The sequence below is a fragment of the Sinocyclocheilus grahami genome, unplaced genomic scaffold (genome assembly GCF_001515645.1).
Source record: "Sinocyclocheilus grahami isolate Dianchi unplaced genomic scaffold, SAMN03320097.WGS_v1.1 scaffold1720.1, whole genome shotgun sequence".
Lineage (NCBI taxonomy): Eukaryota > Metazoa > Chordata > Actinopteri > Cypriniformes > Cyprinidae > Sinocyclocheilus > Sinocyclocheilus grahami.
Genome location: NW_015506899.1, coordinates 129,041 through 148,297, shown reverse-complemented (window position 1 = coordinate 148,297; position 19,257 = coordinate 129,041). Strand labels below are relative to the sequence as shown.

Below are 19,257 nucleotides of genomic sequence, written 5' to 3'. Positions count from 1 at the left end.
CGACGTGACGTCGAGAGTGACCGACTGAAAGGGAACTAACATTTTGATTTTGTTACAATTTGATTTCTATATTGACAGATGGAGATTGATAAGATGGATTCTTAAAAAAATTATGTCCTTGCTTAATGACATTGTGCGCATATATTTGCAGAGAAAGGTAAGACGTTCGCTGAACATTCCCTGATTACAAAAGAAACCAATGCCAAGTATCCATCCTATGTCAATACAATTTGTTGTTTCAGATCTGCTCCTTGTTGAAAACGCCCCTTGATGATTTAAACACACAGCTGGCAACATTAAATGGTGCTATGATTAAACACTGTTAACCAGTGACTGCAATGAGTATGAAAATTCTTCCATGACAGCATTCATGACATCCAAAATCATATGTTTTTTGTTGTTGTGACCCTTAAGTTACAGCCAAAGTAAGTAAATATGTTGAGATTGACTACTCGCTGAGGTCTGTTGTCATCTCTGATACCAGCATTGGGATGGGATTAAAGGTACAATTGAAAATTATTTAATTAAATCTAAAGCATCATGCAGAAATTGACACATAACTGTAACATACATTACAAATTCCTTGCCAAAATATATTTTTTTACAGCTGAATTTGGATGTTTGTCACAATTTTAGGGTGTATTCTACAACACTCAACAGCGCACAGAACCCCACTTCTCTCCCCCAGCTTTCTCGTTGGCTTCCCAGAACACCAAAATGTTCTACATTGCAGTATCTGCCTTCACCATCAACTCCGCATTCTTGGTGTTCCACAACACTAAAGTGTTTAACATCAGAATCACCGATGACATGGTGAGTTTAAGATATTACAAACTGTCAGTTTTTAAGAAGTGCAAGTATAGTCACTTTGTGCGACCGCATGTGTATGTGTGTGTGTGTGTGTGTGTGTGTGTGTGTGTGCATGTGTGTGTGTACATGTGTGGTTGGTATCCTTTAATTTGATCCTGAACTGGAGTCGTATCAGTATTGACTGAAATCATGGAAAAACAGCTTGTGTTAGGCAGCTGCTCCACAACCGGATTCAAACTGGATTAATGCTCAGTTGACATGATGCCATTTTGAACAGATCTAGATATTTGGAAATGATCCAGATATTGTTTCTCTTCCTTCCTGGTGCTTTTCTTTACACCATCATTAGAGATCCTGTGACCTTTCTCAAAAACTTGGTATCTGAACTCGGAATCTGTGAGAGAGCAACAGAACATTTAGTGGGGAGGGTGAGGGGTACAGTTTGGCAGTTTATTAAACAAAACAAAAACAAAAAAGTTACAGGTTCCAACTTACCTGAAACCTGCGTTTACATGTAGAGCAAATCTGATTCATAGTAATTAACCTAGAAAACACATGAATAAATAGATTGGATAGAAACAGATGACTGTCAAACATTTACATTTTTATAGCATTATACCATTTTTGTATATCCTGAAATATTGTTTCAAGATGTTTTAGTTCAAAAAACAAGTTTGGTGTTTAAGCCTGTTTTAAAATCTATCACAATAACAGAAATTTACCATGGTAAATACAGTTCACACTAAAACACCACAATTACTATGGATATTGTTACTTTGTGAGTCTCAATAAACCTGTCAAGAACCTGTCTTTTCATTTCAAAATCGTAAGAATGATTTACCGTAATGCAAAAAATACTTAATGTAATGGGAAAATGTAATTAAGTAATAGAAAAAAGTACAAAAAAGTATATATATATATATATATATATATATATATACACATACATACGTGTATATATATTCGTTTTTTATTCACTTTGGTACTATTTTCACAAGTAAGGTGTATATTTTCAAAACTCTTAGTACTAATATCACAACAGATCATCAAAATTGCACTTTTTTCAAATATTTCAGCATATTTTCACTTGTCTTAATACAATACACACAACCACAAAGTATCCTTTTCACTACACAAAAGAAGTTTTTAATTTATATAAATGTTTCATTCACAGTAACAGCCTTTCATAAAGCTCTGTTAATGTGAGCTTGTGAAAATAGTACCAAAGTGACTGAAAAAACTGTAATTTATTAATTAGTTTCACTAGGATTGTAGTCACAATTTCTTTAACTATGATAATTTGACAGTAAATTTGTAAAAATGCAGACTTTACTTATGAGTATAATTGATTTAATCTGGTCTCATGACTACTGTTTCTAAGTGTCTGAGTGGGAGTTGAGCATCAGCCATTGTGTGTGTGTGTGTGTGTGTGTGTGTGTGTGTGTTTACATGCTGTCTGTTTTCATCACTGCTGTCTGCTGTCTGTGGGCTCTGTGTGTCTCTGTCTGTCCTCAGGGGAGGAGAGTTACCAGACGAATCGTCCGCACTGCTCACAGAACCATGGAGCGGAGAGAACACCACACCGTCTCCTGAGATTCACACACACACACACACACACACACACACACGCTAAATGACATATATCTGAAGATCAAGGACAGAAATGCTGCCAAGGCCCTGAGGCTCCAGCCCCTTTAGAGGCGCCACTTGGTCAAAATGTGAGACATAATGTCCAAATAATGACAAACAACATCACAAATATGAGACCCCATTGCCCTGGTTCATAATCCACTTTTACAAGGTGCATCTGATGAGTGTCTTACCTGACAGCGCTTGGCTTTGAGGGTCCATCCGCTCCAGACTGTCCAGCAGCTCGTCTATCTGTGATTTAATCACCGTCAGTTCTTTCTTAATGCACATCAGCTCCTCCATTCTTACTGCAGAGAGAAGGAGGTTAGCGAGCATTAATGTTATGTTCAGCGACACTAGCGACTAACTAATGCCACTGGTTGAGACAGTATTGCCAAACATATTGCATTTCTATTTGCCACCACTAGTGGAGCAAACTGCAGCTTTAAATAAAGACGTAAAGACATATGAGATGTAGCCTAGCAGTTAGCACACAATAGCTTAAAGTGGATTATGTGATAAAGTGTGTCATTTCTGTGCAAGTAGCAGCACCAAACGGACTGCAAAAATTACTATTTCCAAACATGTTTCCCAACTGGTCTTTTCTGCCCCACCCCTTAATTTGCCATTGGTTGGACAAACATGTAGCCCCTCCCCAAACTCATATCATTGGTTGAGCCACAATTTGAGCGCTTTTGCCATTTTAAGCATAGAAAAACAATAAACTTCAGCTTTAAAAAGTAAAAAAAAAGAACCAAAAAGTTCAATTGTAGTACTTTCAAGAGACAAATGAGGATGCCCAGATATAAGCAACTCTTCTAATCTAATGTCTCTAATGATGGAAACTTAGATTGGACCTCTTTTCCGCAGCATGATAATACCACTCAAACACCCCTCCAATCCCAGCTGGATAAAAAAAAACCATTCCAGCTCAGCACCAGCCATTAAAAAGCGGTTTGACCTCCCAACTACAAAGGCAAACTCATTCTACTGTGATCTGCTGGCAGTAAAAACTATTAGGGCTTGTAATAAAGCACTATAAACTCTTCTTATTGGTTATGCACTATTAATTTGCTATAATTGCTTTTGGTGAAAGGCTAGGTTTGATTACTGAGGGAGTCGTTCTATAGCGGAGGGAGGATTTTAATGAAGAAACCATCTGGAGTTCGACAGCAGAGGCGCATGCATGCACGTAGACATGCACGCTCACAAAAAAAAAACAATTATAAGAGCAACATTCACCAAAGCACAATCCAAGGGTACAAAATTTTGTACAAGAGATGCTGATATTCATTATAAGATGCAAATGCAAACATGAAATTTGCCAAAGAATTGCAATGCTGTGCCTTTCTGCACAGCATTCTCACTGTGATAAACTCCAGTACTCAAGGGGACGATAGAGTTACCTTAAAATTGCTCAGGCAGCTTGCTATAAACGTACTGACAGTTTAATTTTAATTCCAGTAGGAATTCTGCATAATCTTGAGTTTCATGTGAGGGTGAAAAAATTCCCCGTTGCACTCATTTTCAAGTTGACCAACAGAAAGGTGGGTTTGAAAGCATTAATTGCTACATTATTTATAGTAGACAATGGACCTATTGTGCCTGCAAATTTTTGGAGAAGGGTATAACGGCAGCCTGGAGATCACTAAATGGGGGCGGGAACTCCAAAACTGGGTGGGAGCTCCAAAATAGGGCGTGGCTTCCTCCCATTGGCAGACAGGCACATGACACGCATGCGCACTTTTTCCTCCAATCCACTTCAGTGCAAACTCCGCCCCACAGCTGATTCTAAAGATTTTATTGGTTGTGTCAATTAAAGTGTTGATTTCCTACACTATGCTACAAACAATGCTAACCCCTAAACCTACCCCACACCTGACCCTAACCTTAACCAGTGAAATTGACTGCACGGTGGGATTGGCGCTGAATAGCGTGGTAAAGAAAGATGCAGTTCAGGAGATAAACAGTTAATAAAATTATGCGATATGAGACTGTTCCGTAACTCCCCAACCGGACCTCACCGGACAATGGCACCTTTTTAGTTACACCCAGCGTCATTACCCACTCCTTCCCTGCGAATTTCGAGCCCCGGGTCGCCCCCGCTGCTTAGAACAAAGCGATAGAGTAAAATCTTTCTCCTGCGCTGCGCTGGGACGGCTCGCGGGAGAGCTCATGGGTGATTCCTGTTTATATCATTAAGCAGATGTTCAAACTCCAGTCCGAACACCACTGGCCGTGAGCTTTGGGCTCTGCTCTCACAGAGAATATTTACTTATATAGCATATTTTATTTTAGATGAACTAGAAACAATGTTTAATTTATAAAGTTTTATTTTGAAATGTAAGTCAATAACAATTGGCTGGAGCCAGAGCCAATGGTGAAAGTCTTTGCGCGAGGAGACCACGCCCCATTTTGGAGATCTCTGGTCTGCAGTTATACCTACTTGAATTTTTGCTGAAATTTCAGTTTCTACACCAGGTGTGACTGTTGCATTGCATTGAGCTAAAACAGCTTGAGGCTACATTTTACAATGTGTAATTCATAAAACAAACTGTAACAAATTAAAAGTAATTGTTTCCAAACAGATTTCCCAACTGGTCTTTGTGTCCCGCCTCCCATCTGTCATTGGTTGGACAAAAATGTGTCTACACTGGGCTTGACTGTTGTTGTGTTGCGTTACACAGCGCTAAAACAGCTTGAGAATGTCTCGACAAAGGGGCTTGACCACTGTCACGTATCACGCCATTGCAACAGCTTGAGGCTGTCTACATTTTAAAGTGTATTGTTTGTAAAACAAACTGTCAAACAAAAAAATTACAGTTGTTTCCAGACAGGTTTCCCAACTGGACTGGACAATATGTTCTACCAATGTTTTGCTAACATTCTCTGTGGTTATGAAAACATTATTTCTGAATGTTCTTTGAACATTCAAAAAGTAAATTTTGACATTGGTTATGCATACATTTCATTTTATAATTTTGCAAATATTATGGGTACGTTACTCTGAACATTCTGAAAGAACGTAAAATAATAAAAAAAACATATTTGAAAAATGTCCAACTAAAATGTTTCAGACGTTGCATGAACAATGTAAAAATAATGTTTTTCTGTTTTAAGAACATTGCTAAAGACCAGATAATGAACACTGAATGAATGTTACTGGAAGAACGTTTGTTCATTACTTTGAGAGAACTTTGCCAGAACATTAGTCAAAGTTATGAGAATGGGGTATTAGTGATTATTATAGGTTTTCATTGATTTTGCCATGTCACATCACAACAACTGCACCCAGTGTAGACACGGTGGATTTCCTATAAAAACAGGAAATTGGAATCGTGCATAACTGTTATGCAGCCCAGCAAAACCATGATTTGCTATTTGTTATCAATTGTCAAATTCAAATTTTTGGACATTCCCCTTAAAGGGGCGATTTCACTTTTTTAATGTTAGTTAGTGTGTAATGTTGCTGTTTGAGCATAAACAATATCTGCAAAAGTTACGAAACTGAAAGTTCAATGCAAACGAAGATATCATCTTTTAAAATTCTAGACGCGCACTAGAGGCGGTTGAGCCAATCACAACACACTGGGGTTGCTAACCAATCAGAGCCCATCGCCTATTTCTGAGGGCGGGGCTTCATAAAAGAAGGAAATTATCAGCGTGTTTCTCAGAGAAGAGACAGAGTGGTGTGGAATAAAGGTAAATTATGTGAAAAATAATGTGTTTTTTCTGCACGGCGGGATTGGCGCTGAATAGCGTTGTAAAGAAAGATGCAGTTCAGGAGATAAACAGTTAATAAAATTATGCGATATGAGATCGTTCCGTAACTCCCCAACCGGACCTCACCGGACAATGGCACCTTTTTAGTTACACCCAGCGTCATTACCCACTCCTTCCCTGCGAATTTCGAGCCCCGGGTCGCCCCCGCTGCTTAGAACAAAGCGATAGAGTAAAATCTTTCTCCTGCGCTGCGCTGGGACGGCTCGCGGGAGAGCTCATGGGTGATTCCTGTTTATATCATTAAGCAGATGTTCAAACTCCAGTCCGAACACCACTGGCCGTGAGCTTTGGGCTCTGCTCTCACAGAGAATATTTACTTATATAGCATATTTTATTTTAGATGAACTAGAAACAATGTTTAATTTATAAAGTTTTATTTTGAAATGTAAGTCAATAACAATTGGCTGGAGCCAGAGCCAATGGTGAAAGTCTTTGCGCGAGGAGACCACGCCCCATTTTGGAGATCTCTGGTCTGCAGTTATACCTACTTGAATTTTTGCTGAAATTTCAGTTTCTACACCAGGTGTGACTGTTGCATTGCATTGAGCTAAAACAGCTTGAGGCTACATTTTACAATGTGTAATTCATAAAACAAACTGTAACAAATTAAAAGTAATTGTTTCCAAACAGATTTCCCAACTGGTCTTTGTGTCCCGCCTCCCATCTGTCATTGGTTGGACAAAAATGTGTCTACACTGGGCTTGACTGTTGTTGTGTTGCGTTACACAGCGCTAAAACAGCTTGAGAATGTCTCGACAAAGGGGCTTGACCACTGTCACGTATCACGCCATTGCAACAGCTTGAGGCTGTCTACATTTTAAAGTGTATTGTTTGTAAAACAAACTGTCAAACAAAAAAATTACAGTTGTTTCCAGACAGGTTTCCCAACTGGACTGGACAATATGTTCTACCAATGTTTTGCTAACATTCTCTGTGGTTATGAAAACATTATTTCTGAATGTTCTTTGAACATTCAAAAAGTAAATTTTGACATTGGTTATGCATACATTTCATTTTATAATTTTGCAAATATTATGGGTACGTTACTCTGAACATTCTGAAAGAACGTAAAATAATAAAAAAAACATATTTGAAAAATGTCCAACTAAAATGTTTCAGACGTTGCATGAACAATGTAAAAATAATGTTTTTCTGTTTTAAGAACATTGCTAAAGACCAGATAATGAACACTGAATGAATGTTACTGGAAGAACGTTTGTTCATTACTTTGAGAGAACTTTGCCAGAACATTAGTCAAAGTTATGAGAATGGGGTATTAGTGATTATTATAGGTTTTCATTGATTTTGCCATGTCACATCACAACAACTGCACCCAGTGTAGACACGGTGGATTTCCTATAAAAACAGGAAATTGGAATCGTGCATAACTGTTATGCAGCCCAGCAAAACCATGATTTGCTATTTGTTATCAATTGCCAAATTCAAATTTTTGGACATTCCCCTTAAAGGGGCGATTTCACTTTTTTAATGTTAGTTAGTGTGTAATGTTGCTGTTTGAGCATAAACAATATCTGCAAAAGTTACGAAACTGAAAGTTCAATGCAAACGAAGATATCATCTTTTAAAATTCTAGACGCGCACTAGAGGCGGTTGAGCCAATCACAACACACTGGGGTTGCTAACCAATCAGAGCCCATCGCCTATTTCTGAGGGCGGGGCTTCATAAAAGAAGGAAATGATCAGCGTGTTTCTCAGAGAAGAGACAGAGTGGTGTGGAATAAAGGTAAATTATGTGAAAAATAATGTGTTTTTTAAAAAACAAAGCATTAACACATGTTAGACTGCACCCCATAAACACAATCAAGCCTAGAAAAAAAAAACAGTCAACCACCCCTTTAATGCAAGATTGTCATTACCATATTCAGTCCGTTTTTCATAGAAAAATTTTACATTTTAATTGTATATATGCTAAAATGTACAAAACTTAAATCTTGATTTCATGAGGTCTTTATACATCTTGAGCTTTGGAAGTGCATCTTACGCTGGGTTCCTCTGCTCCTGGACTTGTGTCTGCTCTGAGGTTTTTCTGTGCTTTGCCGCAGGGCTGCGGAAGAAAAAGAGGGAGAGGAACACGTCCGTCGAAAAGATGCGAAGTCACACGGGATGGTCGTCACAGACATCGGAACATGTTGATAATCGAAAACCCTGAAAATGAAAACCAGATGAGTAAACTGAAAGAAATAGTAAGTTCTCTAGGAAGATTTTCTTTCATGATGCTCTGAATTCTGATTCACAATGCATGGTTATTATTGGCAGGCCCTGGCCTACTTCCTGTTCCGCAACTGAAGAACATCACAGCAATTATGCATGCCAGCCGCAGCCTCTGCATGATACATACATTAGGGGCATGGCACTTTACTGATCACTCTACGTCTCCAGCTTTATCCGCTCTGTCACATCCTCGGCATGCTGCGAACGTCTCCGGCAAAACTTGGCAACAAAAAGCTTTTTCAAAAATTGCTAAGCTTTTATTTAAAGATTAGCAGGGTCTATGAAATAGGAGACTTTTCCCATCATGCCCTGAGGCCTAGCGGTTTGTGACTGGAGAGAGATATCAGGAGATGAGAGATTGGGAGAAATCTGCTGCTGGTGTCAAGAGCGTGATGGAACATGCATTTAGGAAAACGAGCTAGCATAGAGTGAAAGAGACGGGACCAGACAAAAGTAAAGGCATAAGCAGGCCCACACTGAATCTACAGCAAAAGAAATTGCTGCAGATTTCAGCAGAATTGAAAGGTCCCTTGTCTGTCCGGTTATTAAATATTACGGTTTTTCAATTAAATTGCTCAAATTAAAAAAAAATTCTAACTAGTTACTCCGCTAGGAGTAAGAGTGTAATGGTTATCATATTTGACCATTTTATATTTGGGATCTTGGTTGCACATAGTTAAAAAAATTTTTTTTTTTTTTTACTATTCAAAAGTTTTATTTCAGATAGTTGCCAAAGCAACATTTCTCATACAGTATGCATATATATATATATATATATATATATATATACACAGGGTACGGGAAGTATACACACACCTTTATATATTTCTCTCTTTTTTTTACATCTGAATCAAACGCTTCACTGTATGCGCTTCTATTAATGGTCATTCATGTACATCAGGACAGATATCAGCTTTCATTTTAACGTGAAGACTGATTTGCTGGCTGTTCAATAAATTGTAGAACAGCAGGGGCCATAAAGACATCATCCAGCAATTATATCTCTCATCATGAGGTTTAGCTTTATAAAACAATATTGAATTGGCACAAACACTCTGATCTATCATTGTAGCTTGCAGAAATTGTTTGCTGTATCATTAGCGCATCTGTTTGTTGTTAACTAAATTCGCTGTGTAAATCACAGCAGGACAGAAAGTGTTAAACGGCGCACTGGGACAAACTCACTGAACAGACCGAATTGAACAGTGTAAGTTTGTATTGATCTGTTTTGTCAATAAACCCTTGTTACTCACACTGCAATTGGGTCCTCCTTCCAGATCCCTGACATTTTTTGCATTTTAAGTGTTATTAATGAACAAATATTAATTAACAATGAACTGTTCATGTCAGCTGAAGTCCATTAAATAAAATTAAAAGAGACAACATTTGAATGACTGTCAGTAGGTTATTTGGCTGACTGATATTTTGGTTGGTAAAGTAGTTTGGTTGTTGTGTGGATTGCACCTTTACATGTTTTTATAGCTACAATAACCATATTCACATACGAACAATATACAGCATTCCTGTTCTGTTTCTCCAGCAGAAAGTGCTTATGAATTTCATTTCTCTATTGATTGATTTGGTCTCCATATACTTATACCATTAACTGAAAAATAAAGTCCATATAAGAGCTTAAAATATGCAAACAGAATGGTATATCACTAGTCCATGAATGAATACTGTTGTTGTTTTGTGTTGAGTGATCACCTGTGTGCTTTTGCTTTGCTCTCAGGTTGAAAGTGCTTTTCAAACCCTATATTGATCCTGTTCCACGGTTTTCCCTGGATTCAACACAGTCCAGAGAGATTCTCTGATTCACAGATAGGGAGCTGTAAATTACTTTGCCTCAGAGGAATACGGTGATTGAGGGAGATATACATTTGACTGCAATGGGATCAGACTGGGTCAGATTGCCACTCTAAGCTGCAGGATAAAAGAGTCTAATGACAGTGATATCCAGCTCTTAAAATAACCTGCTCACAGCTGCAGATCTCAGCCTCAAATACTTCTCAGTCCCAACGTGTCTGAACCTCGTTAATAGTGATATCCCTTTTACTCTTGCTCATATTTAGGGTGAGTGATTTGAACCAAACCTTAAAGTATTCAACTTCGTTGTGGGCTCTTAAAACTTGAGCCACACATAATACTTAACTGCATAGCAGTGCCCTAGCAACCAACTACAACACTCAACACATCTTAGTAACTACTTAGCATCAACATGACAACCACCCAAAAATTGCAGCAGAAGCTTTCGCACCACTCACATTTTATGAATATGTAGAAATTGAGTTAAAAATTATTGCCATCATAAACTATTTCATAAAACTATTGCATTATTTATTTATTTATTTATTCAATGCTGTATGGTACGGAAGCTTATGTCCTCCATGTAATAAAATATAAAAGAGGTAATTGCAACATTTTGTCTCACAATTCTGATGTTTTTTTTTAAATCCAGAATTCTGCATACGTATGTGGTCAAACTACGTGTCCAAAGAATTCAGAAAAAACAAAAAACAAGAAAACAAAACAGAAGTGCATAACGTAAACTCAGAATTCTGAAAAAATCAGAAATGTGAATGTTAATTCAAAATAGCAAGATACAAACTCCCAAGTCTGAGACAAAACTTAAAAAAATGCGAGATGGAAACTCACAATTGTGAGATATAAACTTGCAATTCTAAAATGTGTGAATTCTGGAAATATATATTTAGTTTTAAGAAAAAAAGCAGATTTGTGAGATAAAGCGTTAATTACCTTTTTGATATTTTTATTCTGAGGCGTAAATAAGCTTTCATGGTACTGCAAGATAGAATTTAACCAAAGACAGATTTTTATTTATTTATTTATATTTATTCATATTTACATATTTGAATTTTTTTAACTAATGTCAAAATATTATATTTTTTATATATATATTTTTTAAATGTTAATGTTAAAAATAACAAACAAACAGTTTTACGCTAAACATTGTCATACATATTTTACACTCACTGCTACATGACAGATTTCAGTTTTATTTTTAATTACATTTTACTTCAACTTTAAGTCAATACTAAAAGACAGATGCTTTAACAATATAATATAAATAACATAAGATATGAAAATATTTCAACTGCAGTATTCTCTATTGTGTTTGCATCCATATTCATTCAGCTGCATCCATGTCCACTCACTGACAAATGTGAATTATATTTTTAAAGAGTATGTTTTCAGTGAGCAGTTCTGCAGAGCAAAAGACACGGTACACATTTTAAAATGAGCACCGAGAAAAAGCGTTCTATTGTTTATTAAAAGTAATCCCCCGTGAATCATTTTATTGCTCTCTTATAAGCTTCCAAAGTGAAGAAAATGGCTTTGTTAGCCAGAGGCAACAGTGCACAGCAGAGGGTTAAATTTAGACTTTTGTTATGGCAGACACACACACATCTCTGAGCAAAAAAAACGGCCTCTAGAGAAACCCCCGTGTGCCACACTAATGCATGCAGCCAAACGTATTTTCAGAGGTTTTCTCTCTACGAAGGGATGCTTGGCCCTGCGGGAGGGCGTTTAAAATGCAGATAGAATCCAGAGGTTGTGTTGAATCTCGGCACACACTAATGCAGTAACAACAGCATCTGACCGCAGGCCATAACCAATGAGACGTCAGACCTTCTGATGAGATTGAAATAGAGAACAAAGTTCCTGATATGTGAAAACACTTAACAAGAGGCAAATAAGCAGCTGCGTGAGTCAAACAGAGCCCAGAGCCAAGAGAGAAGACGCCAGTCAAAGCCGCACTATAACATTATGCAAATAAGTGGAGTAAATTCCTGTTGCGCGCGCGCGTGTGTGTGAGAAAGTGTGTGTGTTTAAGTGCTGGTAGGATGCTTAGGAAGGTAAATGAGATTAAATGAACTATGAAACTGCATTATAGACCTTGTACATTTTAGAGTGCATTGTGGGTAGATAAAGGACATTCAGTTCGGTCTGTAATACAGTATATAAACAGTGTTTATCATAGATGTTTATATGCGTGAATGTCGTGACTGGTTGCCAGGGTGTTGCTATGCAGTTGCTATGTTCTGGCCCAAGTCTCAATGGCCGCATTTACATTACATGTTTCAAGTGACCAATTTCTGATTTTTTCCTCCCACAAATCGGATATTACCCACGAACATGTAAGCAGGAAAAAAGCACATGGATTCTGATAGTCTCAAACCAGGCGTCATTTATATGGAAATAAGTCTGATATGAATCTGTCATTTGCGTCTGCCATGTAAGTGGACTGCTGTTGTCAGGTTGCCAGGTTTTCACAATAAAACCCGCCCAATTGCTCCTCAAAACTAGCCCAAAACTAGCCCAATCACGTTTTAGGGGGATTCCCCTGGTAAAATTTGCATTCCATGGAATAAATATCACATTATTGGGGTCGCTATAATCCAAGGACATGAAAAACAACTCGCGGCATCAGTGTTAAAGTAGCCCAATTCCGTGGCAAAACCGCGGACCTGGACACTGGTGGACAGGTCGGATACTCCCCTGTCATTGGCAATGTTGCCAAGTCTGTGGTTTTCCCACTAATTGGGCTAATTTTACACTGTTGCCAAAGGTTGTTTTTTCGTTCTCTGGTTAAAGCAATCACCTGCTCTCCCCAAAATGTGATTTCGATGAAGTGGAACCCCTGATGGAGAGGAAAACTACAGGGAAAAAAAACCCCGCAACTGGGATAGTTTTAATTAACAATTGGGCTGGTTTTGTTTCTCAGATCTGGCAACCCTGTTTCCAGGTCAGTATGTCTACCTTGGGTTATATTGAGTATATTGTGAATGCAGATATTGAATATGGTTCATCTTTAAAAGAAGATGTAAACTGGTCATAAAAAAAAAATTGGATGTAGTCAACAAATCGGAATTGGGCATCAAGAGCTGCAGTATAAATGAAGCCTATTACATATTGGTCTTTGCATGCCAATGCAAGTTTAGGACATTTAAACTGTTTTATCGCAGTTAATAACACATATTTGAAATTCTTAGAAATGTTTCAAATGTTTTTTTTGAAAACACAATTATACAATTTTCAACAAAAGTCTAACTATAATGAATCTAAAAAAGTCATGATGCAACCATCAATTAAAACTGGGATAGGTATATATTTTTATGATTTTGAAAGAAGTATTTTCTGCTCACCAAGGCTGCATTTATTTGAATTAAAATACACTAAAAACAGTAATATTGTGAAATATTATTACAATTTAAAATGACTGTTTTCTGTTTGAATATATAGTAAAATGTAATTTATTGCTGTGATCAAAGCTGAATTGTCAGCATCATTACTCCAGTCTTCAGGGTCACATGATCCTTAAGAAATCATTCTAATATGCTGATATGCTCAACACATTTTTTATGGATGTGTATTTTTTAACATTTATTCTAGTTTTTCCATGCCTTGCATCACTGACTTTCATTGACTCCACTGAATTACTAAAGCGCATAACTGGAATTTTATGTTTCTACACAATGAGTGACGAGTTGAAATAATTTCTTTAGTAATCAACAGCATGTCAGAGATGCTGTCAGTAGACCTTAGTCAGGGTAGCGCTATATTGAAGTTTTGACAGAAATGAAAACGAGGCTGTGAGGGATAGAAATACAGTGCATTCAATGGATTGCATTGCTGTTTAACAATATACCGACAGATCAGAATTTATATTCAAAAAACATTCAATTGATAAAAACATAAAACAGTTTTGAAAGTTGTGAGCTGTGAAAATGACGTGATCTAGGACCTTCTGTCCACCACAGCCTCGTTTTCATCCACGTTAAATTCAATATGGCGTGTAACCTGATTACGGTCTATAGCCATTCAGTTTTGTACATTTTCTATCATTTATAAACCATTAAACACAGACCTACTGTGAGCTTCCAGGTTGTTAATTGAAGGTATATGCTTTTGTTGAAGCCATCAGCCCACATTATTTCAACTTATTTTTGAACTAATCATGTTTAAATAATCATGGAATTCCTGGTGAAAAACTACATAACCCACGATTCTGTAAAGAAACCTCCACCAATCAAAACTGCGATACGCAATCGCACAAAAAGAACACTTTAGCATCTACCCACTGCAAATGACATTATAGAGTCAGTCTCCCTACGCTTTTTGAATACTTGCATATTTTGCAATAAAATGTAAAATATATTGTTTCATGGGATTGTAGTTCTTTCCCTCATTAAAGCCGTTAATTACACAGACTTGTACTTGTGTATTTTTGTCAAATTTTAATTTTTTTTTCTTGCTTCCAAGCCAAAGTTTGTAATCTTGTGGTTTGTGTCGTGGCCTAAAACTCTTTAGCGAATACTTTTTTGGTTACACTTTATTTTACAGTACGTGTACTTATATGTACTTACAGTGTCCTTACCTAAGAAAGTTCTGGTAATACAAGGTAACTACATGGAGTAGGGTTAGTACCTAGTTATTACATAGTTATTGTAATTACTATAATAAGTACATAGTATGAGGAATAGGACTGTAAAATAAAGTGCTACCAGTTTTAAAAATATACCTCATACAAGTCTAATTGCACCGGAAATGTCCTCTAGCTCATAACTCAGAACAGAACAAAGCCTAATATCAAAAACACCAGAAAATGGATGTTGGCAGGGACTCAAAGCAGATGGATAGACTTGAGAAAGATGAGAAAATCAGAGTGAAAAAAGCAGAGTGACACAGTGTCAAAAATATGAGTGGAACTGCACGCAGATGTTTCATATTTCTTCATGACATGAGCTGTGAAATATGCCTGTGAGAAATGAGTGTGTGTGTGTGTGTGTGTGTGTGCGTGCGTGTTTGTGTGGTTTATGAGGACACAAATTTGTATAATAACATGGGTATGACATAGGTATTACAACGAGAAGGTGATTTATGAGGACATTTTGAGTGTCCCCGTAATTCAAAAGGCTTATAAATAATTCAGAATGAGTTTTTTTGAAAATCTAAAAATGCAGAAAGTTTCCTGTGAGGGGTAGGTTTAGGTGTAGGGTTGGTGTAGGGCAATAGAAAATACGGTTTGTACAGTATAAAAACCATTACGCCTATGGAGAGTCCCCATAAATCATAAAAAAAAACCTGTGTGTGTGTGTGTGTGTGTTTGTGTGTGTGAGTGTGGATGTACCTGTAAGGCTCATTTCGAGGTCGCTTCATACTGGGTCTCTGTTTGGAGGGTCGCAAAACTCCCGTCATGCTTTTGTCTAAATAAGAAAGACAGCTCAAGTTCGCGCTGAAAGGAAAACAACAACGACCTGAATAATACAACACTCCTTCTGTCACACAACATGCGCTGCCTCGTTCTTTATATTTATAGTGTAATAAAAAAAATACTGAATCACTCTATCAAGAAACAGAATACATTTAAATATTATGGTATCAGGGTATTAGAATGGAGAAAATCGACCTAAAATAACTTTTTTGTTACAATGGGAATTGCCAAAATATGTTTAAAGAAAGACAGGCTCATTATTTCATTGAAAGGCTATTATAAACCAACATATGTTGCTTGGTTAGGGTTAATCATCTGTGCTTCGAGATTAATATCTCTGTCACATGGTGAACACTATTCAGTGCACTTTCACCACGAATGCATCACTGTCCTAGTGATATAGGCCATTTAACAAGTAATGACTACAATAAAACACCTGGAGTGCATGTGTGTGAGTGTCTGTCTACAATTTTGAGTTTGTAAGACTATTATTTGTCTTCACACATTAAATAACACACATTAGAAGAACAACAGTGACTAAATAATCAGATCACTGCAGAAAGTCCCTGTATAATAGCCTAACATTACTATCTCTATATGTTATTACAGTGTAAAATGTGAAAATGTGCAGTTCATATAATGGAAGGTGCTATTTCTAGCTGATCTGATTATTCAAAAAAAAAGAATAGTTTTGTTGGTGTAATCTAATTAAGTCTGGTTGATTTAGAGTTATTGTTAACTAAAACAAATAATACAATATTAAAAACTAAAAATAAAACTGAATTAAAAATAAAATATAAATATTAGATAAAATAACTAAAATTGGAAATAAAATTTGAAAATGTATTGGTAATTTTCTGCCAGGACACTATCTGTTAAAATAAGTTTCCTTTAACCCTAAAACACAACATAATGCAATGTGTAATTCATAATACAGGTATAACACCTGTGAAAAATCAATACGGACAATTCCTTCATATTAAAACTGGGCCATATTTTTTACAGACTTGTTTATAAATTTTAAATATGGACCAAAACGAAAATAAAAATACATTTACGTTAAACAAAAATATATTAACATAATAATAATAATAATGAACAAACAAATAAAATAACAAAAGCACATAACAAAATCACTGAAACTTACAAATTAATAAATGGTATTTAAATAATACAAAAATAACACTGGGATGCAGTTGATGTAGTTGTGTGCATCTCTTGAATAAATATCCAGATCTTATTTCATCCCTCAAAAAATACAGTATACAGTAATTACAAATACAATTAATATAGTAAACAGTGATTAAAATCGTCCTATCTGGACCCAACTGATTTTGTTTAATCAGTAAAAATGAAAGTCACTATACAACAAATCAGGATAAATACTACTGAAATTAGTTCAGTTCTCAAGATAATTTCACATGATAATTTCATAATGCAAAGAAGACTTCAAATTCTTTATGCAACATATGATTCCTTATTTGTTACATTTTTTTAAAAGTGAAATATGATTTCATTTTTTTGAATGCAGTAATCAAATATGTATACATACAGCTATTCAAAATACCAGCTGCAATCTGACAGCAGTTCAGCTTCCTGTAAAATGCTGATGAGAATGAATCGAAAGAATGAGAAAAAACTCACACTTACACTGAAGCCTGCAGTCTTACATTCGGAACATCCTGCTCATCTGCTGTAGATTCCCTCCAATGCACTCTTTATCTAACCTCAGAGAGAGAGAGAGAGAGAGAGAGAGAGAGGGAGAGGGAGAGGGAGAGGGAGAGGGAGAGGGAGAGGGAGAGAGGGAGAGAGGGAGAGAGAGGGAGAGAGGGAGGGAGAGAGTGAGAGAGAGAGAGAGACAGGGAGAGAGAGAGAGAGAGAGAGAGAGAGAGAAACTGTGTGCATAATTCAAGGTTCGGTCGCATAACATTGTCCCTGTGGGTACTGAGACAGGCGGAAGAGAGAGACAGAATGAGATATCTGCATACAGAGCTGAGTAGTGACAGGTAGACAATGCTGATATGAATAATTGAAGAAAAAAAAATCAAGTAAAGCAACATGCCGGAGCTATTCAAAACAAGCTAAATGTGAATAAATCATCAGTAGGGGGAAGAGACAGAGAGAGAGAGAGAGAGAGAGAGAGAGAGAGAGAGAGAGAGAGAGATCTTAATGGCTTTTGCTACACTGGGGCTTGTACCATTTGCAAGCACATCAAATTCAAAGGGGGTTTAAATGTGCTGCTGGACTGATCCATTTCCTGCAGAAGAGAATGAGTGAAATACAGGCAAGAAAAATGAAAGTTGTGAAGCAAAATTCAGCTGAGACCTCATCCATCACTGTCTGCTCAGTGTATGAGTGCTTCACCATTGAGACAGCCTCTGTTCTTTCATTAGCGTGTGCCACAGTTCCTCCAGGCGCCCTTATTAAGAAAACCAATGAAACGATAACTTCATATAAATCTGTCCGGTTCCGTTTGAACATGACACAGCTGACTGGTTCTTTTCTTGTTATTCAGGGAGCTTTAAATTCATTCCCCTGAGCTTCCCCTCCCAACTAGGCTAATGTGAGAGGATGACAGATGAAGAACTAACTTCTCCAGTAGTCAAGACTCACTGAAATCACGCTGATGCTGTGAAACTCGCTTGGGTTTGGGATTCAAAAAGCCGTCGTCTGTGACAGCTGTGATTTCGGAGAAATGCGCCTGTTAGTCCTGGGACACATTTGAGGTGATTGAGGTGATTAATGAACGCCTGTGCTTCTATGAAAAGATATAAAGTTTGACTGCTTTGATAGCAATAATTGGATCTATAACTGCACCTATTCAATAAATGAAGAAAATATATATATATATTATAAAAAATATGTAATAATAATAAATAAAAACTTCCATAGAATATCTCAGCTGTCCAAATGTGTGTTTTATGCAGTGGACAGTGTTTACAAGCACTTGTCCTCAGATAATTACAGTTTGGGAAACTGTATAGCATAAAATCGTGAATGTATAGCCTACTAAAACCAAAAATATTTATATAGGTTATGTAACATAATTGATACCGCAATCTGAGAACCAAAAAGTGTCCAATAAGCCTAACACCGGATCTGCTGTGTTACAATTTTAAAGCTATAAATATTGTGAAAATGTTATGGTATCTAATGCAATTCATAATTATAGTGTTTTGGACTTCTTTAAAGGGGTCATATGATGTGATTTAAATTTTTCCTTTCTCTTTGGAGTGTTACAAGCTCTTGGTGCATAAAGAAGATCTGTAAAGCTGCAAAGACTAAAGTCTCAAATCCAAAGAGATATTCTTTATAAAAGTTAAGAGTCAGCCACGCCTACCTAAAACGCCTCGTTCTAACACGCCCCCACATATCTACCTCACTATGTGGGAAGATTTGCATAACGCCGCCCAAATGTTCACACAAAGAAAGAAGGCGTAACTTTTATTCTCGCTGTAGTATTGTTGCCGCCGCCGCCATGTTGTGAAGGCGCTGTGTGTTTCGTTGTGAAAGCGAAACTACTTTGTTTGGTCTTCCAAAAGAGGACAAGACTAGAAATCAGTGGT

General features: G+C 36.9%; 1 protein-coding gene and 1 long non-coding RNA gene across 2 annotated transcripts; one reads left to right on the top strand and one right to left on the bottom strand.

Moving 5' to 3' along the window:
• Nucleotides 1-90: 90 nt before the first annotated feature.
• On the top strand, nt 91-438 carry LOC107572230 (uncharacterized). The gene is made up of 3 exons (XR_001607301.1): nt 91-157; nt 243-303; nt 415-438. It is a non-coding gene; the product is annotated as an uncharacterized lncRNA (long non-coding RNA).
• Nucleotides 439-887: 449 nt separating this feature from the next.
• Nucleotides 888-17,387, bottom strand: LOC107572228 (RNA-binding Raly-like protein). Its single transcript, XM_016258658.1, has 7 exons — nt 17,342-17,387; nt 15,608-15,683; nt 8,225-8,388; nt 2,634-2,747; nt 2,260-2,399; nt 1,306-1,354; nt 888-1,204 (listed from the first exon to the last, which is right to left on the bottom strand). The coding sequence occupies exons 2-6, from the start codon at nt 15,673-15,675 to the stop codon at nt 1,319-1,321; spliced, it is 522 nt and encodes a 173-aa protein (XP_016114144.1). The 5' UTR covers nt 15,676-15,683; nt 17,342-17,387; the 3' UTR covers nt 888-1,204; nt 1,306-1,318.
• Between the last annotated feature and the right edge of the window lie 1,870 nt (nt 17,388-19,257).

Bases quoted from the DNA above. Each gene is read 5' to 3' on its own strand.
- LOC107572228 (XM_016258658.1), bottom strand. From the start codon at position 15,675: ATGACGGGAGTTTTGCGACCCTCCAAACAGAGACCCAGTATGAAGCGA. The intron at 8,389-15,607 runs GTACATCCACAC...TTTCATTTTCAG, and splicing joins CCTCGAAATGAGCCTTACAG to GGTTTTCGATTATCAACATG. The intron at 2,748-8,224 runs GTAAGATGCACT...TTCTCTCTGCAG, and splicing joins CAGGAGCAGAGGAACCCAGC to TAAGAATGGAGGAGCTGATG.